A 22,209-nucleotide genomic window follows, 5' to 3' on the forward strand; every position below is an offset into this window, starting at 1 on the left:
CAAAAAACAACACCCCATAGTCTCAGTCTAGCCCAAATGGGCGAGTCTGCAGAAAACAGTCAAGTGGACGTCCAGCCACACACCACCCCCCCGCCCCCCCAACCCCCAGCCCAGCATCGTGAAAGCTAAGAACCTCTCCCCCCGGAGAAAATTTAGGCCGTCAAGGCCACACCAGTAGATTCAGGCAAGTTCCTGGCCGCAGTCCTCAGGGCCTCCGCCATGTCAGCTCTGATGGTGGGCGAGTCCGGACGACTCACTGGCGCTGACGATGGGCGCCTTCTCGACCTCCGCCGGCCCCGCCGCTCGGGGCGCCTCCATGCGGGTGTAGCCCCGTCCTCCTCCGTAGCGGTAAGGCCCAGCACCCCGCAGACATCTTGTAAGGAGCGCAGCTGGTGCAGTACCCCATTCCAACGAAAGATAAGGCGGAAGGGGTGACCCCAGGAGTAGGCTGTCTCGTGCTCTCGCAGAAAGTCCGTAGCGATGCGGAAAGACCTGCGCTTTTGCAGTGTGATGGCAGACAGGTCCTGATAGAGCGCCACAGGTCTTTCGCGGAAGGTCAATGGTTGCTTCCTACGGGCCTCAGTCATGATGCGCTCCTTTAGAGGGAAATCCGGCAAGAATGCCAGGATATCAGGCGGGGGTGCCGATGACTGGCGCTGGCGGCCCACCCTGTGTGCTCTGTCAATACGGATGGGGAAATCCGCTCCCTCCTCCAAGATGTCACGGAACAGGTCCTGCAGATAAGCCACTAGGTCCGCACCTTCATCGGCAGATGGAACTCCCCGGACCCGGATGTTGTTCCTCCTGGACCTGTTCTCGAGGTCCTCCGAGTGGGCCTGGAGCTCGACACATTGCTCCCGGAGGCGGAGGACGTCCTGTTGGAGATGGGTTATCTCCTCATCGCGGCGTTGGGCCGCTGTCTCCACAGTCTCGACCCGTTCGCCCAGGCCCTCGACTTCCCTGCGCACCTCCCGGACCTCTCCAGCCACTTCGGTCTTAAGAGTCTGAAATTCCTCCTTGAGGGAGGTGAATAAGTCCTCCATGAAGGACCGCGTGACCGGCGGCTCGCCCGCAGTTGCTTCCGTTGATGCCCGGGAGGCCCCCGGGGACGGCTGCGTCCTGTCGCGTAGTTGCTGGGACCTGCCGAGCATTTCCGGCAAGGTGCGATCACCCCGTGCCGCGCCACGTCTTCCAGTCATCTTGGGGCCCGGCACAGCCCAGGGTTAGTTGCTGTAGGCGAGCGCCATCGCTCGCGGGCACCAGATGTGAGGCCTTCGCCGAGGACAAGGGTGGTGCGTCACAGGCGACAAAATGGCGGTCCGGGCATGGGCAAGACGGCCCTCGGGCCAGCAGGGCAGGCAGCAATGTCCGAAGAGTAGGCCTCCCGTCTCGTGTTCCCAGGGAGGGCAGTAGATGAGCTGGCGCCAGAACGAGTCGAGGCTCCCGTGTGCGAAGGGCGCGGGCAGGGGCCACCGGGCTCAGCCACACAAAGACAAGATGGCGGGAGGGTGGGACCCAAGAAGGCAGCCCGGGCCAGCAAGTCCGTGGGCAACTCTCAAATGATAACGGGTCCGGAAAGTGCAAACCCGGTGCCTCCCCCCATCACCAGTCGATTGCCCGGCTCGGGCACTGCTCGAACTCCGCCATCCAGCGCCTCCGGGCGCGGAGTTCGCAGGGCGTCGCCCCTCGAGACCCCGGGCAGTGGGGGGGGTCGCCGGTACAGAGCTAAAGTCCGTCGCCCAGGAAAGGTGCTTGCCACCAGGGCACCGCCAGGAAGCCACCTCGCTCCGCGGAGTCCGTCTAGTCCGCTCCTTCGAGATCTCCGGCGTTCCGCTTTTCAGCACTCGGGCCAGCCAAGGTGCGCGGACAGCGCCGCACTACGCTCCGCCTCCAGGCTCCTCTCCTCGGGGCGACCCGGGCTCTAATCCTCGGAGCGATCTCCGAATAAACTTTTCGGGAACTTCCCCCGGGGCTCCAGAAGTCAAAGTGGCACCAAAATGTGCCCCAGGAACTCCGGCACAGTTCTCTCGCCCGCAGTGTAGCCGCGGGGGGAGAGAGGGGCAGGAATCGGGGCTCGAGCTGAGCCGGGCCGGAGGAGCTACGGGAGGAAGCGTCCGCTCACCCCGCCATCTTGGCCACGCCCCCGACTTGGCATCTTTTGGTGTGTTTCCCCTGACTTTTTGCTTTCTGACCTCACGGTTTTGCTGGCTTATTGTCTCTGTGCACTTTCTCACTGCTGATCAGTGTTAACGTGAAAGTGCTCCTGTTGTGAATTGTGTATGGATTGGTGTTTCCGTGATTGGCATATTTGATTTATTTGTCAGTCCCTAGTAAAGTGCACTTACTGTGCCAGGGCTTGTAAGTCAAATGCTGGTATTGGGCTGCAGCACTGGATTGTGCCACCCACACAAACAGCCTGTAAATGGAACTCTGTCCTGCCATTGCAGAGCCTGTGTGCAGTCTAGGACTGGCATGTCGACTTGGCAAGTGTACCCACTTGGCCCTAACCTTCCCTTTTCTTACATGTCAGTCACCCCTAAGGTAGGCCCACGGTACCCCTGTAGGCAGGGTGCCATGTATGTGAAAGATAGGACATGCCCTGGTGTGTATGGCATGTCCTGATAGTGAATTACTGCCAATTTCGTATGTCACTATGGCAAGCCTACCTGTTCACATAGGACAGAATGGCATCTTATAAACATAACTGGCCCTGGGAACAAGGTAGAGAAATAAAGTTTAGTATGCCTGAACTCAGAATCTCAAGATGCATCTTTTAGTGAAGGTGATTTGTACATTCTGTGTTCGAAGATACCATTTTTAGAAAGTAGGTGTTTTCTTGTTCAGCCATCCACTAGGTCTCTGCTAGGTTTGTGGATTGACTGTCTGGGTTTTGTATGACAGAGGCTGGAGAGGAGTAGTGGCTCCAGAAAGTCTGGATGGGTCAGGGAAGGGCTGAATAGACCTGGGCTGCATTTAGAGTAGGGAGGAGGAAATTTACTTTCACCTAAATGGGCCTGGTCTTCCTCTGACAAAGCAATCTCCACCTCCTGCCAGGAAGCTGCACCAGAGAGGACAGACAGGTTCTGGCTGGGCACAGACACTCTCTTCCTAAGGAGACAAAGAATGTTGGGCTATAAAAAGTGGTTTCAAACCCCTAAACTTTAGAACTGGCTGGAATCAAGGAACCTGCCAAGAAGAAGAGCTGCCGGGAGGAGTACTGCACCTTTGCTGTGTATTGCTTTGTGGGGTTGGCCTGCAGTTGCTGCTTCTACCTTGGGCAGTGAAAGGACTCAACTGAACTTTCTTTACTTGTACTGAGCATTTCCGAGGGCCTGAAATCGAGCTGGGCTCCTGTTCTGAAGTCTCAGGGACTGCAAAGACTTCATCAACCTCTGGGTACCGCTTCTGGAACCGCTGTCTCAGTTGCCACAGAGAAGGGGACTGCAACCGACTCCGCCTCCGACTTATAAACAATACTGGATATTTTTCTAAACTTGTGTGGTGTCATTTTGTAGTGCTTACACTGTATTACTGTTGGTTATGGGCAAATGCATTACACACTGTCTCTAAGATAAGCCTGACTGCTTGTGCCAAGCTACCAAGGGCATGAGCAGAGGTTATTTTATCCTCACTAGGAAGAAGGGTCCCTATTTGGACAAAGGTACCTGCCAGGAAGCTGCACCAGAGAGGACAGAACTCGTTGTGGCTGGGCACAGACACTCTCGGTCTGAGAGAAGAAAACAAGTTACTTACCTGTAACTTCGGTTATCCAGTATTGGTATCTTTCATAGATTCACATGCCTGAATCATTCCCCGTCGCCAAGGCGGGAGTCCCACAGTATATAAAAAAGCTGTGCCAAAAGTAAATTACAGTAGTAGGCCCTATGAGAAAGGCCTGAGGCCTAGATTGTAGTAGACTGTCTACCTCATTATGCTAAAAAGACCAAAGTCTTTGTTCCAACCAATCAGCTCACAGCACCCTCAAGAACCCTCTCTGCAGAGCCAGTTCACCTCAGATTTTCGTTAGCACAAGTGGGAGTGAGTATCCCAAAAATTAGAGAACTGACTCTCCGGGGAGGAGGGTGGGTGCATATGAATCTATGAAAGATACCAATACTGGATAACCGGATTACCGAAGTTACAGGTAAGTAACTTGTTTTCTTATCCAGTATTGGGGTATCTTTCATAGATTCACATGCCTGAATCAGAATAGCAAGCAGTATGCCAGACAAAGTCGGTTGCGGATGGTGGGAGACTTATTGTGATACTCTCCCATAAACACATGTTTAATAACCAACAATTGCAAAGTAAATACATTACTAATGAAAAACATGACTAAATGCCAAAGAGCAGTTATATAATATTAAACATGAAAAGTAATTTCACTACAAAAGAAGCAAGTTATTTGTAAAACATATACATCTTTAACCTTTACAGAAATATTGAAAGGCATAGACTCATCATAAGATGAATAAAACATTGGTTACCTGAATCTGTTCTTATGGAAACGGGTGACGTAAAACCGCTTGACCAACTGCCGCATCAAGTTGATTTGCCGATTGCAGGCAGTAATGTCTTGTAAACGTGTGGACATTCTTCCATGTCACAGCACGGCAGATATTCTCTAGAGTCACTCCTGCAAACAATGCTGTAGACGCTGCTACAGCTCTTGTAGAGTGCGACCTGACAGTTCTTTGTAATGGTCGGTTGGATTTGATGTGGCAAAAATGGATCGCAGAGGCTATCCACCTGGAAATTGTGGCTTTAGTGACCGCTTTCCCCAGTGTAGCTTGGCCATAAGCCACAAACAACTGATCTGATTTCTTGAAGCTTTTTGTTCTTTGAAGATAAAACTTCAAGCATCGTTTAATGTCCAAAGAATGCAGTGTTCTTTCCGCCGGAGTTGTCAGATTTGGGAAGAAAACTCGCAATTTCACTGGTTTGTTTAGATGGAACTGAGAAGGCACTTTGGGTATGAAAGTTGGATTCGTTCGAAGAGTGACATACTCTTGAGAGAAATGTAAGAAAGGTTCCTTTATAGTGAAAGCCTGAATTTCTCCCACTCTTCTGGAAGAAGTTAGGGCTAAAAGCAAAGCGACCTTCCATGTAAGGTACTTGAGGTCGGCTTTGTGATTTGGCTCGAACGGGTGCTTCATCAGTTGGGAAAGGACCGTGTTGCATTCCCATTCCGGTGGTGAAGGTTTTATCGGAGGATAAGTCCGGAATAGACCTCTCATGAACTGTTTTATCAACGATGAAGAACATAGTGAGGGAATGTCAGCCATCTTCCTGAACCTGGAGTAGATGAACCTCTACTGAATAGAAAGAAAGACCAGAACGAGCCAAATGTAATAAATAAGGAAGAATTTTTTCTGCTGGAGCTCCATTAGAGTGTAAAGCATTTGAAGTACACCAGGAGCAGAATCGCCTCCATTTGAGACAATAAGTCTTTAACATGCTCTGGGCTCGTGCTTTCTTTAAGATGTCCCGGCAATCCTGAGGAATTTGGAGATGTTGAAATTATAGGAAGTTAGGAGCCATGCGTGCAATTTCAGAGATTGAGGGTCTGGGTGAAGTACCTGACCCCCGTTGCGTGACAGTAGTGTTGGAGCCGGGAGAAGTTTGATTGGAGGTTCCAGCGATAGCAACATGAGCTCCTGAAACCAATACTGAGGAGGCCATCTGGGAGCAATTAGGAGGAGACGGCAGCTCTCCTGTTTCATTTTGAGCAGCTCAGGATGTGAAGGGAGAGGCACACTCATAACTGGTGGGGATCAACGGGATCGGAGGAAAGGCGTAAGCATAAATCCCTGACCATTGCATGGACAGGGCATTCCCTCTTGATCCCTGTTGAGGGTATCTTCTGGCGTAATACCGGCATTTATTGTTCTGTTGGGTCGCAAACAAGTCCAACGTTGGCTGGCCCCAAGTCTGAAACACCTTGATCAATTGAGTGTTGTCTAGCTTCCACTTGTGGCAATCCGACAAGGATCTGCTGAGCTTGTCTGCTAGGGTATTGTGGAGGCCTTTGACATGTTCCGCCTTGAGAGTTATGTTGTGAAGTGTCAGCCATTCCCATAACTCCTGAGCTTCCTTTGAGAGCGTAGCTGATCTTGTCCCTCCCTGCTTGTTTACATAAAACATGCTGGTGGTATTGTCCTTTCGGACCAGGACTGAAGACCCTGCGATTCTGGGAAGGAATGCTTGTAGGGATAGAAATATGGCTCTCAACTCCAGACTGTTAATGTGACATTGTCTGTATTTCTGGGACCATTTGCCCTGTACTTGCAAGTCCTGGAGATGCCCTCCCCAGCCCTCCATGGACGCATCTGTCGTTAGCACGAAGTCTGGAGGAGTTTGTAAGAATGTGAGTCCTTGTTTTAGATTGTGTAGTTGCGTCCACCATTGAAGAGCATCTACCATGCGTGGGGTGACTTTGATGATGTCCTCGAAGGAACCGGTTGCTTGTTGCCACTGGAGATGTAGCTCCTCCTGTAGAGGCTGCATTTTGAGACGTGCCAGTGGAATGAGATTTATGGCCGAAAAACACATTCCCAGAAGTGAAGCAAACAGGCAAACAGAAAGTGACTTTCTTTTTGACAGTTTTATGGCCAATGTCTGTAGACGGAGCTGCCTTCCTTGAGACAAGAATGCCTTGCATTGTTTTGTGTCTAGACGAGCCCCTAGGAAAAGCAGGACTCTTTTCGGAAGAGTTTGAGATTTGCTTTCGTTCACAGTGAGACCTAGGGATGCAAAGAGATTGCGGCACTCTGCTATGTCGTTCTGTACTCTGCACTTTGATGGACCTTTGACTAGCTAGTCGTGCAAGTACGGGAAAACCTGGATCCCTGACGAGCGTAGTGCTGCAGCTACCGGAGCAAGGCACTTCGTAAAAATCCTTGGAGCCGACTTGAAGCCAAATGGGAGTACTTTGAACTGATAATGGGCGCCAGCCACAGTGAAACTAAGATACTTTCGATGTTTTGGGTGAATTGGGATGTGAAAGTAAGCATCTTCAATGTCAAAAGAAGCCATAAAATTTCCCTCGTTTAGGCAACTAAGAATTTCCGAAAGAGTGACCATGCGGAAACCCTCCTTCTTGAGATATCTGTTGAGATTGCGCAGGTCCAAAATCGGTCGCCATTCCTGATTTCTTTTTTATGAGGAAAAAACGGGAATAGAAGCCTCTCCACCTCTGATGAACTGGGACTTTTTCTATAGGATTCTTGAGGAGCATTGAGTGAACTTCTTTGAACAATAAGTGAAGACGAGGGGGAGGGGGACTCCTGGGCGGAGTTATTGGTGGTTTTGGCGAGAGAAACTAGCTGTTCCCGACTGGCGATAAGAAGACTGATAATTTTGCCGGTACTGAGGCTGATATTGTCTGCCTAGTTGGTAGTAGCTTCCTCTAGAGAAGTATCCACGTCCTCTAGCACCTCTAAAAGATCGTCTCTTATACTGTAATGAACCTAGGGATCTTGCGGTGTCAGTGTCCGTCTTGATTGCTTGGAGAGCCTCGTCGATGTGTTTCCCAAATAGAGACTCTCTGTCATAAGCCATGTCCAAGATCTTTAGTTGGACCTCGGGCCTAAAGGTGGTAGCCTTTAGCCAGCCCTGTCGTCTGAGAACTGCAGCTCCTGCCAGTTGTCTAAAGTTTGTATTTGCAATATCCAAAGCGCAGCCAATGGTTTCTGCAGCTGCACGTTCCCCCTCCATTAAGATCTTACGTGCCTCCTGCCTTTTATCTTCTGGAATTAGATTAATCATATCAGCCATCTCGGACCACATTTGACGATCATAGCATCCTGTATTCGCCAAAGAATTTGCAGCTCTAATCGACGCAGCAGCAATGGTAGAATTTATTTTACCGATAAGGTCCAAAGGACGCCCCTCCTTCTCTGGTGGTGTAGTGATGGGGGTGGCTGGGTTTTTCGATCTTTGTTGCGCGGCCTGAGTGATGACCGAATCCGGCCGCGGGTGTCCAATGAGGCATGAAGGACTATTGAGAGGAGCGCGATATTTTTTGTCAATCCTTGGTAACACAGCCGGCACAGAAGCAGGATTTTTCATCACTTTGACGCCTTCTTTCCAGATATAATCTATAATAGGAATGGCTCTTGACACCTTCCTAGTTTCTTCTTTAAAATCATGAAGAAAACATTCTTTCTGTTCCACTGTTACCGGCAGTTGAAATCTAGTTGCAGCTCGCTGCATGAGATTATGGAACCCACCTATGTCTTCAGGTGGTGCGTCTGAAGGTTGTGTAGTTGGTGAAGGCGGCATGGGAATAACGTAACTATCCCATGGATCTAACAGAGGATTATCTGGTAACTCGCCCTCCTCTACTTCTTCATCCGAAGAAGTATCTGGGGTCTGAGTAGGCAAATCAGGTTGTGGAGGTTCCGTTATCGGAGACCTAGGCGGTGGAATCTCAGGTTGAGGAACCGGAACTGCAGGTTGGGGTGAAAGTACGACCTGCTGCGGCGGAAAACGTTGTTTATAGTCTGCCAGCATGGCCTGTAAATCCTGAATAAGGATTGGTGGTAGATGGCTGGATTCCGAAGGACGAGATCGTCTTTGGTATTCTGTCTGATGAGGCACTACAATGTCCTCCTGATAGTAATGTTCAGAATAGTCATCATCCTCCTCATCATCCTGGATGGTGAGCTATCCCAAAAGCTCCTTCATTGTCATCATCCTCAAAATCATCCTCCTCTTCATGAGCATAAGTCTCTAGGAGATGGGAGGGCGTAAGTGGCGAGATGTAAGCACCTTCTTGCCACTGGTACGATATTAATTGAAAAGTTTTAGAAGAAAGCGGCGTAGAAAAATCCTGTATAGTGGTTGGAGGCTTTGCTGAAGCAACAGCTATTGGTCTTGCTGGAGGCGTCAACGACGGAATCGACGTCGACGGAATCAACGTCGACTGGACCACCATCGACGGGCTCGACGTGGACGGGACCACTGTTGACGGACTCAACGTCGATGGAACCACCTTCGACAGACTTGACGTCGACGGACTCGACGGGCTCATCGTCGACGGACCTTGCTTCTTCGTCGACGAGACGCTCGTCGACGGTACCGTAGATGACTTTGTCGACGGGGGATTTGATGGTGTCTTCGTCGACGAGTGCTTCTTCGATGACGAGACTGATCGTTCTTGATGTCACAATGGAGATCCTAGTAGACAGGATAGGAGAGGTGATGGCTGTGGTGGAAATCATAGCCGTCGACGAAGGAGCAGAAGAAGAGATGGTAGTCACAGGCGAGGAGACAGAAGAAGTCTTACTCACAGTTTTCTTTGTAGATTCCTTGAGAGCTGGGGCTTCAGGAAGAGAAGATGGAGATCTCTGTGAAGAACTCGAAGTGGAGTGGGAGGTTTTAACATGTTTTCTCCCCTCACTTGGATAATCCTCCTGCGATCTAGCTCTCTTACTTGAGGTTGAAGCTCTGTCTTCATCATCAGTTGAAGAGGATTTGAGCCATAAGAGGACTCTGGCCTCCCTATCCCTTAAGGTCTTGGAAGGGAAGGTGCGGCAGATCTTACAATTTTTTGCCTCATGTTTTGGATAAAGGCAATAAATGCAGTCCTTATGTTGGTCATCAACATGGACCCTTTTCTTTTGACATGTTCTGCAAGGTTTAAATAAAGCCTTTTTGTCAGACATCCTGAAGTAGAGAAGAAACTGAGTAAAGAATCAGGGAGTCTCCCTTCCACACGACGTGCGATGAAAATCTGAGGAGAACTGGCTCTGCAGAGAGGGTTCTAGAGGGTGCTGTGAGCTGATTGGTTGGAACAAAGACTTTGGTCTTTTTAGCATAATGAGGTAGATAGGCTACTACAATCTAGGCCTCAGGCCTTTCTCATAGGGCCTACTACTGTAATTTACTTTTGGCACTGCTTTTTTATATACCGTGGGACTCCCGCCTCGGCGACGGGGAATGATTCAGGCATGTGAATCTATGAAAGCTACCCCAATACTGGAACAGAAAGGATTATGGGCTATAAAAAGTGGGGCCCAAACCCCTAAACTTTAAAACTCGCTGGAATCAAGGATCCTGCCAAGAAGAAGAGCTGGAAGAGCTGCCAGGAGGAGTACTGCCCCTTTGCTGTGTGTTGTTTTGTTGGGTTGACCTGCAGTTGCTGCTTCTATCTTGGGCAGTGAAAGGACTGGACTGAACTTTCTTTACTTGTGCTGAGTATCTCCAAGGGCCTGAAATCGAGCTGGCCTTCTGATCTGAAGTCTCAGGGACTGCAAAGACTTAATCAATCTCTGGGTACTTCTTCTGGAACTGCTGTTTCAATTGCCAAAGAGAAGGGGACTGCAACGGACTCCGTCACCGACTCCGTCGCTGGCTCTGTGTCCTGATGGCACTGTAGACGGCTCCGTTCACATCTCTCACCGTAACCCTGGTGTCACAGACGACGACCGCCGCCACAGAGCAGCTTCTTGCACCGTGACCTCTGGGCACCGCAGTCCGCACCTCCTCGCTTCACTTCGCCATTCTGGTCTCCCCGGCGCTGTCACTGCTGCGGACTCGACACCCATGACTGCATTGTGGTTAGGGGCACTGCACGTAAAGGTTCACGATGCACCACCTCATCCCACACAGCCATCTGGGCCGACCTAAGCCAGCTCCCCCGCAACCTGGCTCTGTCACCTGCACTGCAACCTGCCAGCACTGCATCGAGCACCATCTCGCCCTGCACCATAAGCCTTGGTCTCACCAACACCATCGGGACGATCGTCACGAGCCGCTGCCTGCACCGCATCGAGAGGACACCACGCCCTGCACCGCTTCCATTTTGCAATGCAACTGCGATGGTTGCCACGACCGGCTCGCAACCCTGTGTAAGCTGCAACGAGAAAGGTACTATTACAGAGTCTGTTCAAGCTTTTGCTGGCCCGTATCGATGCGGTCAGCTGGAACTGTTAGACTTTGTTGTTTCCAGCATTGAGGTAGCCCCGGACGGAGTTACCGACTATTTCTGCAGTTTAGTAGACATCTTGCAAAGTATATATTTTTCAAGTACTGTATTGTGGATTCTTTATCGTTTTTGGTCTTTTCATAAGTATATAAAAAATATTGAATATGTTCCTAAACTGGTGTGGTGTTCTTTTGTAGTGCTTACACTGTTTTACTGTTGGTTATGTGCAGATGCTTTACACACTGCCTCTAAAATAAGCCTGACTGCTGGTACCAAGCTACCAAGAGGGTGATCAGGGGTTATTTTAGGAGTATAAATCCCTTATCCTGACTAGGAAGAAGGGTCCCTATTTGGACAAATAGGGCCCTCTGCCAACCAGAGACCCCCATTTCTAACAGACATCTACCCCTTTAAGAGTTGTTTATCACCCCAACTTGGGGTTGGTAAATGATCTATGGTTTGAAAACGCTATGGAGGTCATAAGCCATTGATACATCTCTTTGCCATCTGCAAATTGATGGGGTAGGACCCTTTCCCACCCCTTCCAATTTGCAATTAGGAAAGACTTTTCAAACTCATAAAAGGCATTGTTACAAATACTTAGCAAAACTGTCTTTTGCTGTCGCATAGCCTGTTTACTTGTTATATATAGGCTTTGAGAGTGTTTTGTACAAGAAGACCTCAGTTCTTTGCCTTTTGCTTACTTTTTGCTTCATTTCTGGCATTTTTTATTCTGCAGAGCAGAAGAAGACTGGAGCAAGGCAGGCCTCTAATATTGAGTTAGCGGTATTGGCACTAGATCAAGGACAAGTGTGCTGACATTTTTGCACCAACACCTTACACAGAGTCTTGCTCAACCTTTGGATAAAAGGGTTTGCCTAAAACCTATCAACCTTCTTGATGAATTTATCTGAAACCTCATCTGCCTTACAGAACTCTGATCCTTTCTAAGTTAGAAGAGAGGTAGGAGTATTGCTCTGTGGTGCATAATCGCAACCTTATGTGGGAGTGAAAAGTTTATTTGGTACCCCATGCTTCAGTCTTGAAATTAGAGTTTTGCTTCTAAGAAGTAATCACAGAGCACATACTCAAAGCACGAATCTCCATCCCTTGGAAAGAGAGAGGCAAAGAGCACTGATACTGAAAAGTGCCCCCAAAGTCACTAACAAGCCTTGAGCTGATTTGCTATTATCTAGGTGAGAAAGTTTGTGCTCTGCATGTAACTGAAGGGTAAAGTGCTGTGCTGGTCCCTTCTTTGACATGGACTTATTGCTCTACAGAAGCATCAGCCATTTTTCAGTGCAGGAAAGCACAAAATTGCTGTCTGAATCAGAAGCAGTGTGTGAAACCCCTTGTAAAATGCAAGCAGCAAAAGAGGGGGGAAATGTATTCATTTCTTGCCAAAATGCTGCTTCATGAAAGGGAAGATCCACAGGAAAGTTGATCACTGCATATTAACAATAGGTCAAACATACATTTACTGGGTAGGAACCATTACTGTTGCTTGGGAAGGTGGAAAGTCGTGTCTGAGAGATGCCAAAGACTTTTCCTGTCTTTTCTACAAGTGAAAGCATTTCCCAACCAGCTAGAAAGAAGGTAGAGCAGCATGACAGAGTACAAGATGTTTACACTAAGAGGAACCATTTATAGACTTGTTAGCAACATAACAGTAGAAGTTACATTTTTCAGTAGCTCAATTTTCGAAGTCCCTAGAAAATTGTGTTGATCAGAGAAAACTGCCAATGGACCACTAACCAATAACAATAGATGATCTCCAAGAGGGAAGTAGAACTACTGATGAACACCATAACAAAATATTAGAAGAAATAGGTAAATGTCTAGATTGTAAATGTTGCATTGGCTACTCCCAAAAATGTGACCCCCATGGATATAGGAAAGGATTTGGAATTGAAATGTAGAAAAGGGGCCCTTGAGACATCCCTTAAGAGTTCACTCAAAAAAATAAACGTCACTGAACAATAAAATCTAACAAGGAAGCCATGTCTAAGAGAGTAGGCCTAAGTCTTGGAACGTCACGGAAAAAGGATGTTTGCTAAGGAGTGGCTCTGTCATTCATGAACGTGATCTAATTACTTCAGGTTTGAGTGACTGCCCTGAGTATGTTGCTAGTAAGCAAGTAGTGTTCAACTGCTGAGCCATTAAATGCTATGATTTAGTACGCTAAAAGTTCCTGTCAAACCTGTAGCACGCTACATGTTTTAAACGTGACTTACCTTTGTGGAGGTTCAGGATGTAAATCAGCTTCATCTTCCCATTCTTTTGGGAGATCAACAAGGTCTCTGTAAACCATGATCTGGAGACCAGTTCCAACAGGAGTATTGGCTAACGAACGTCTGACTTCTCGAAGTGTGCACCCTAGCACATTAGCATGTCCGATTTTAATCAAAATATCTCCTGGTAGAAATAAAAGGGTACATATAACAATAAAAATATGCATTTCAACCAATACATTTAGAATGGCGATCGGGAACAATGTGCAGCAATGCAGTGCAATAAGGAACCAGAAGCTAAGTTATCTCTCCACCAGTTACCTAAAACATCGGGTTACCCATTCAAAATGCAAGTTCTGTTTAAACCTTTAGACCAGGCTCAAAGGCATGTTAAAAATACTCTCCTCAAAACAAAGAGAATACTGCTATTGTTCACTACCTCTTATCTTGCACACGCTATATAGAAATATTAGTAGCTGTACATTATGGGACTGTTTTACACTGAGAGGTTCCAAGCTACATCATATAAACATATAAAGCTCCAGTGTTCTATGATGTTACTTGGAACCTGAGACCGTGTTCTCAACCAATATCTCGGCCTTTTGCTATATCAACCCACCTGAAGTCATGCACTCTGCTCTTCAGGTGAGACTGGGGGTAACACACTTCATCAGTTTCATTGCTACCTTGGTCTGCAGTCTACTGTCAGCTGAGGGCCTGCGGAGTTTTACTGGGGTCCCTAGAGATGTGCAAGAGAGGCAAGGGAAGACCAGGAAAGATAGAACGCCTCTTGGTGATGCTGCCGCAGTGTAAAACGACTTCTGTTTTTCACTGCTATGACATAAAACCAGTGAAGAACTGGATTTAGAGTCAAGTCATCAGAGAAAATGTGACTACGATCAGCCACTTACAAGGAACAGGCCCCCACCATTTTGTGGTATCAAATGAGTGTACTCTATGATGTACTATTTCAACTCTTGGTACCAGTTAACTCTTGTTACTAGTTAGCTCATTACAAACACATTGTGAAACACCAGTTTGGAATCATTACTGGTCCCATGACATGTGTCCACTCCCCCAGCCGCGTGGACTGGAACTAAAAGGAAAATGACTCAGTTAATGCACATTGTGAATGTTAACATTAAGGCATGCCAGGAGCTCTTGAAGAGAAGATATAACCCGAAGGCCACCATGACTGGCTAAAAAGAGAAATGGGAACTCTTGATTCTCAAACTAACCAGCACTCATGTTCTGAAGGGAAAATGGTGTGGTTTTTGCACAGCTCTTAAGATAATTGTTGCTACCTACTGAGGCTTGATAAGTTGCGTGGAGCTGAATCCCTGCACCTGTTTTTTAATGGTGCGGGACCACCAGGCCTAATTTCACTAGATGAAAAATCCAGCCGTTAAAATAGCAGGAGAATAGGGTAGGGATAAGAGATACAAGAGCAACCCAGGCCCCACCTGTTCCCTTTCTATAGTGCCAGCGTGCATACAGAGTTTTTCTCGACAGGTAAAACAATTTAACAACACATCATGATGACTAATCACAAACAACATGAAAGTATTACACTGCCTCTTTCCTCACCTGGGCTTCCCTTATGAGGTCCAGGACTGCAGAATGGTAATGCTGTCATGTATTGACTATGCCAACGGGCTCTACCTTAGATTCCCCAAAAACCTAAGCATCAGACTACAACAAATCCTAAACCGGAGATGAGACTACCATATTACACCTGCTCTCAAAACCCTGTACCCGCCACAATAATAATCGCTTTCAAAGAACCCATCTGCAACTAATGGTAGTCTGGACTTACCAGTTAAGGGTAGTCTTGAGTCTGCCTCAACTTTAGATGCGATTTTACTTAAGCTCAATACTGTTCATGATATTGCACAAAGTACCAAAAAGAACACTGACTTACATCAGGTAGAGGTGGCTGCAATTCGTAATGATCTTAAAACTCTTTCACCAAGTGTTTCTAACGCGGAAACGAAAATAAGAAGTGTGCTTTTTTACATAAGTTGAAGTTACGAGATTGTGATCTTTGTTGGAACTGTAGTTGGTACCATGCACCCATTAACATAAGTTTTTTGAATGTACGCTATAAAACATTTTTTAGAGCCCGATACAGAAACATTTATCAGTAATCTTTAATACATCTATAGTTCTCTCCTTACCTATGATTTTGCTAGGTCCATGGCCTACAGTTGTTCCTTTAACTTTGGTTATACGGATTTGGAGCTCTTAAGACTTATTTTTATCCTTTATACTCACAGAATGGAAATCTTTTCATCTCCTCTCTTATAATACCTGGTGGGCATGGGTTTTAAATCTTCGTGGAGCTCATACTTTTGTTGAAAAGAAGCATTATTCATCTTCAATTTCTAATAAGAACTATATGAACTTGGTTGGTTGCTCAATATCCCTTTGATTCCATTTCTTAATTTATTTTCTTATGATGAAGCAGGTGTCCCTTCCTTCTTCCCCCTTTTCTCTAGTACTCTTTCTTCTCTTTCTTTTTCTTTGCTTTCATTTTTCTCTCGCTGATGTTTCTTATCTATTAAGCAATACTACGAACATATGTCTCTGCTGTGATATATGTTGTTGCCTCATTTATTCTATACTTCTGGGATCTACATTCAATATTTTATGTATTATTAATATTTATTATTGGTCATGATATTTAGCTGATCATTTTAGGATGATAATTTTGTCATTTCTCTCATCCCAGTTTAGTAGTTTTTGGCAATATAATTCTTTTTTTTTAACTCTTTGTTACTATTTATTATCTATTTAATTATGATTTGCTGTATTGCTACTGTACTAAAAAAGTATTTCTTTTTAGATAAGCAATAAAGATACTTGAACAACAAAAAGAACCCATCAGCAACTAATGGTACTAGATCTATTTTTCTACTGTCCACTCAGTCTCTACAGTCAAAAGGTGAACTTTAGCTCCAGCAGGACCTGATCCTCAATTATTCCCCGGTTCAAAATAACTTGGATTAATAGGAGATCTTTTTCTGTACAAAAAGTCAACCTCTAGAACACATTTTGCAAAATCATAAGGATAATCAACAATCACCTAAAATTCTAAGAAGCAATGAAGACCTGCCTTTTCTGTAAAACACGATTCCAGCTTATTTCAGGCTACAAGATCTACTGGTTTGTATACACAAATTGTCTTCCTACCTCTCTCACTCTTACTCATCTTACCTCATTCAATAATGGTCTGTTACCTGCATGCTGCCACATGATTAAAGCACACTTCCTAACCTCACAAACAACATCAAAACATGCTAGCAATAGGCTAATACTCAGCAAACAATGTTCAACCACACATAAAAAATGAAGCAGTTACTTAAGTTTTGAAGCTTGGCTACGGTAGGAAAGTGCCCTTCAAACGCTACTATAGCACAATATGATACTGTAATGAGCTCATCCCCATCGGGCAAAGGCATAAAACAAGAGCAGGAGATTCCGAAAAGATGGTAGTGAAGAACAAGTTACTTACCTTCGGTAACGCCTTTTCTGGTGGATATAGCATCTGCCTGTAGATTCCTCACCTTTTGAATTACCCCTGTGCCAGCACTCCGCAGAAATTCTTTTCCTAGCTATCCCACGTTGACGAGGACTTCATAATAGCACGGCTCCGCTCGCAACTCCGTATGGCGTCAACGTGGCCATAAGAAGACCTCGTCGGCGTGCTGACGTCAGTTCCGCCCATTTTTTCCGTGCCATCGAGGCAAACGGGCGGACTGACAACATTTTCACAAGTATACACAGTATACATAATATATATACAAAAACACATAGTATATACATCAACAGATTGTAGAAAAAAAACAATAAACAAAGCACTTCCTAGCAGCAAACTGTAAGCATGAAAACTACAAATTAAAAACATTCATGTCAAACAGTTATAACTTTTTTGGTAGAAACAAGAGGACAACGGGAGGTGGGTGGGTCATTGAGGAATCTACAGGCAGATACTGTATCCACCAGAAAAAGCGTTACCGAAGGTAAGTAACTTGTTCTTCTGATAGATACATCTCTCTGTGGATTCCTCACTTTTTTAATTGAATCCCAAAGCCATTCCTCTCCCGGAGGAGGGTGTCTACCTGACTATACCAAAAAATCTTGCAGAACAGAATATGCAAAATGGCCGTCCCTCCTAACCTCAGAATCCAAGCGGTAATGCTTCGCAAAGGTGTGGAGGGAGGCCCATGTTGCTGCCTTACAAATATCAACAACAGGAACACCTCTAGCCAAAGCAGAAGATGACTTCGCTCTGGTGGCATGAGCTCTGATACCTTCAGGCAGCTCCTTCTTGGCCAGGGCGTAGCAGATCTTGATACACAAGATGATACACCTGGAGAGTGTTTGTTTGTGGTCAGCTTTTCCTTTTATCCGTCCAATGTAATCCAGGAAGAGCTGATCATCCAGCCTTAAATCCCTGGTCCTGTCCAGGTAAAAATTGACCGCACTCTTAGGGTCAAGACGATGAAGTCTCTTCTCCTCCTTGGAAGGGTGAGGGGGAGGATTGAAGGTAGGTAAGGTAATAGGCTGTCTCAAATGGACAAGAAGTGACCACCTCAGGCAGGAAAGCAGCCCTGGTCCTAAGAACCATCTTTTCTGTATGAATGGTAAAGAATGGAGGTTTAGAACTAAGAACCTGAAGCTCACTTACCCTCCTGGCCAAGGTAATAGCAATCAACAAGACAGTTTTGAAGGAAAGAAGCCTCGAAGGACAACTATGAAGAGGCTCAAAAGGAGAACCCATCAGAAACATAAGAACAAGATTCAAATCCCACTGAGGCATAATGAAAGGAGTGGGAGGAAACTTATTGGTTAGGCCCTTAATGGACCTCATAACAACTGGAGATTCAACCAAAGACGGCTGGTCCGGCAAACAAATGAAAGCCGACAAATAACCTTTAACTGTAGCCACAGCACAACCCTGCTGAGCCAAGGAAAGAGAGAAACTCAGCACATCAGACAAATGTGCCTTCAAAGGATCAATGGACCTCTCTCCACACCACTTCGCAAATTTGGACCACCGGGAGGAATAAATACACTTGGTGGAGTGTCTCCTGTATGATAAAATAACATCCACCATATCCGGTGGGAGAGAGAAAGAACTCTGGTTGCCCCGTTCAATCTCCAGACATGAAGGTGCAGGCTCTGGAGGTGGGCGTGTAGGACCTGCCCCTGGGACTGCGAGAGGAGGTCTGCCCTGAGTGGGCGATGGAGCGGTCGGTGCGATGAGAGGTGAAGTAGATCTGTGTACCACACCCTTCTTGGCCAATCCGGAGCGATCAATAACCCTTGGTTACGGTCTTGGCGAACCTTCCTCAGAACTCGAGAAATCAATGATATGGGGGAAATGTGTATAGGAGCTGCGAACTCCAATCCAACTGAAATACGTCCCCCAACGCTCCCTGCATCGGAAACTGGAGACTGCAGAACAATGGGCAGTGCGCATTCTTGCGAGTGGCAAAAAGGTCCAACCGAGGAAATCCCCACATCTTGAAGACGAGATGGACCACCTCAGGATAAAGCCACCACTCGTGATCGGCTGAGTAATGCCTACTGAGACTGTCCGCACAAACGTTTAGCACACCGGCCTGATGATTTTCCATTACACAAATCTGATGGCCCTGAGCCCAGGACCAGATTCGCAGAGCCTCTCTGCAGAGACGATATGACCCAACATCTCCCTGTTTGTTGATGTAACACTTTGCAGTAGTGTTGTCCTTCAGGACCTGAACTGACTGACCGCATAAGGAAAGGAAGGAAGGCCTTTAGTGCCAAACTAATCACCCGCAATTCCAAAAGGTTGATGTGAAGCAAACTTTCCTCTGGAGACCAAAGACCTTTGACCTCTAAATCCCCCAGATGAGCCCCCACCCTAGAGTGGAGGCATCCGTGATCACTGTGGCCACCGGAGGAGGAGACTGAAAGGGCTTTTCTTGACACAGGTTGCCCAGCACACTCCACCAAGACAGCTCCGCTGCAGTGTCTCTGGAGATTCTTATGTTCTCCCTGAGATCTCCATTGTGTTGATACCACTGCCTGCTGTGGCACCACTGGAGTGTCCGCATGTGCCAGGGTGCGTGACTGACCAACAGTATCCAGGAAGAGAACAAACTGAGCAGGCATAGGACCTTCAGGACTGGAACAACTTCTTCATCGTGAAACAAAGGAATCATCTCCTGAATGTCGAGAATCCTCTGTGGAGGTCGGAAAGGTCGACAAACAGTAGTGTCCAGTATTGCCCCTATGAACAGGCTGCGCTGAGAAGGCACCAGGTGAGATTTGAATACATTTATTGAGAAACCCAAGTTGAACAACAATTGCGTCATTGCCTGCTGTTGTGTGGCGTTTTAGGTTCCGATTGAATTTTCCTGATTCCTGCCCTTATATAGGTATAATTCACATTGCCCTTATATAGGCATAAGAAATCAAGCCCTTATTTAGGCATAGCCCATGCTATCCAAATACAGGCATGTCTACTTCCATCCATTCACCAAACGTCACAACGATTTCTTGGAAAACCAGACTCTGAAGCAGAAGGGACTTCCCCTAGCCTGGATATTGATTTCTCCAAGAAACTCATTATGCATGAACAACTATTCCCCAGGGGTTCAATCATGACGTTCATATGCCCAACTTTACGTCAAACTATGGCATTCATAAACACCTTCAAGGTATAAATATACATTCACTTGCTATAGCAAGATACGGTGGTTCGGAGCAGTTCGAAGACCTACTTGCCTGACGCAGCTCGCTATAGCAAGTGCCGAAGGAAGCCGACTCTCCAGCTGACGCACTAATCAGGAAGATGCCCTTCTCTGGCGAGAATCCAGCTCCAGTGTTTCCGGCTCACCTTGCGGGGTGTTGGGAATCGAGTCCTGAGACAGAGATACCAGGTCTCCTTCATTCTAATAAGGTATGGAGCTGATTAGAACCTAGAGAAACCGTTGGTACATTCGTGGCAAGAATTACAACCTATGATAAACAACACTTACTTCTTCCCTTGTACTAGACTTAGGTTCAGTACATTGGGGTAGGCGTATTTTAGAAGCACCAGTTGAGTATTTTAGTCTATGTTATTTATGTGTGTATTTTTATTTGGCTTAGAAACCATACAATGCTCTTACAGTATTATTTCATAATACTATTCTCGCTGTACACATTATACTTTGCATTTTGCCTAACGATTGAAGCAGTTCACCTCTCTTGCATGAGAAAGAAGACTGTTCAATAAACCTTTTATTGAAAACGCCCATCTCTCTATTTCTCTGCAACTCTGTAGAAACGAAACATGCGCGATTGACTGAGTGAACTAGTTATCAATCGTTTCCACGACTCTGAGAGATATATTCTTATTCTTGGGAAACAAAGTTGTCATGTTTATGCGGTTGTCAGAAACGAATCCCTATTGTGTATTCAAGAAAGTTTCTAGTGATCTCTGAGCTAGCTGGCACTCACTATTAGGTTTAGTATATTCGATAGAGACCTATTGACATAGGTCCTACGTCAAATCTATAGGATATATTATTCCAATGGCCAGAGCCTATTGAGAATATAGGAACTACACTATATGGCGCCCGACGTTTGGTAACGCACTAATTTAACGCTAGATACTAAAGTAACTCAGTCATGCTTTTCTCAGATATTCCCTTTTTCCGTAATACTCCAATAGACGTCTGGAGTGGGTCAAAGGATAATATCTGCCATAGCTGAGTAGGACAAAAAATCCTATGTATTAGTTTTTGGTTTGTTCAACGTTGAAGGATACATTGTTCCAAAATATTGTGCATCTTATCTTTGTTTCCTTGATACTTGCTCTGCAAACTTTCATTAAACAAAAATGTCCCTAAACGGGGATAACAACACCAAGAACGGTGGAGCTGCGGCTGATCAAGCCGATGCAGCTCTTAACATTTCAGGTTTTAATGAGACGGGGAAGCTATAAGCATTCCAGAAAATTTAAGAAAAGACATCACTATAAAACTTATACGAAATGGCCTATCAGGAAGAGGTGGTAGGGTAGTTTTTGTGATAGAAGCACATGAATATCACCAGGCAGAGGTATTCTATTCATGGATAGTCTTCCCTGAAGCAAATCTAGTAACAAAAGTGTTTCACTTCTACAAAGAAGATGAACCACCAGAGGAATACATTCCTCCGAGGATTTTGAAATTCCACTAACTTACCAGGAACACGCGCTCTGGTTTAAAGGCGCCCTAAAACATATAAATAACATTACCAGCCTCGGTCCACTAGGTGGACCAGGAGCAACATGGCCGGTATTAGCCAGCTACACACCACATCCTGAAATTAATATAATGACAGATGTGGAACTACGAGCTCAACTAAAAGAGCTGCTCAAAATCTATAAAACAATTGGTTCAATATGGCATGCGGACTCTTACAGTCCAACCAGCAATAATGATTCCACAGCATCCCCCCCCACCTGGGGAACACAAATAAAATGACACCACAGACTCTACATTCGGTCGTTGGTAAATTACCCGCAAAACTGGAACAAATTCCATTCTGGATAGCTCAAAAAATTACTCAAATCGAGGCAGTATTTCCTAATACCACCCCTCATGAGAAACACAGAATTTTACCAATCTGTTTACCAGTGGGGATCGCACCACACTTGGAGGACTGCGACACTTGGGGTACAGTCTTTGCTGCAATTTACACTAAAACACATGGAAATTTCAGAGACTGGGACACGAAACTCAGGGAAATAACAAAAAATAACAAAAAAACACATAAAGGAACTGTAGAAGGAAATGGTCTATGAACTTAGCTGTCTTAAACAGCTTTAGAGCTAAAGTGTGGAAGCATGGGGAATTACTAGAAGGGACGAGCGGGGTGGAGAATAACCTAAGCTTACAAAGCAGATTTTGAAATGATATATGAATATGTATAAAGGCTTTGGGAAACACCGTATTCCATAAACCTGCCCAGGCCGCGGGGTCCGATGTGGCGATCTGACCATACGGGTGCCCACACTTAGGACCAGGG

The 22,209-nt window shown here is 46.1% G+C and overlaps 1 protein-coding gene across 1 annotated transcript in view; it reads right to left on the reverse strand.

The window, feature by feature from the left end:
- PDZD9 (PDZ domain containing 9) overlaps positions 1–22,209 on the reverse strand; it is a gene marked incomplete at its 5' end in the record, with an annotated part of 200,795 nt that overhangs the window by 99,502 nt on the left and 79,084 nt on the right. The window contains one exon of the mRNA XM_086939739.1: positions 13,165–13,345. Coding sequence (XP_086795865.1) covers positions 13,165–13,345 — 181 coding nt within the window. The remainder of the gene's footprint in view (positions 1–13,164; positions 13,346–22,209) is intronic.

The sequence above is a fragment of the Lissotriton vulgaris genome, chromosome 10, assembly GCF_964263255.1.
Source record: "Lissotriton vulgaris chromosome 10, aLisVul1.2, whole genome shotgun sequence".
Classification (NCBI taxonomy): domain Eukaryota; kingdom Metazoa; phylum Chordata; class Amphibia; order Caudata; family Salamandridae; genus Lissotriton; species Lissotriton vulgaris.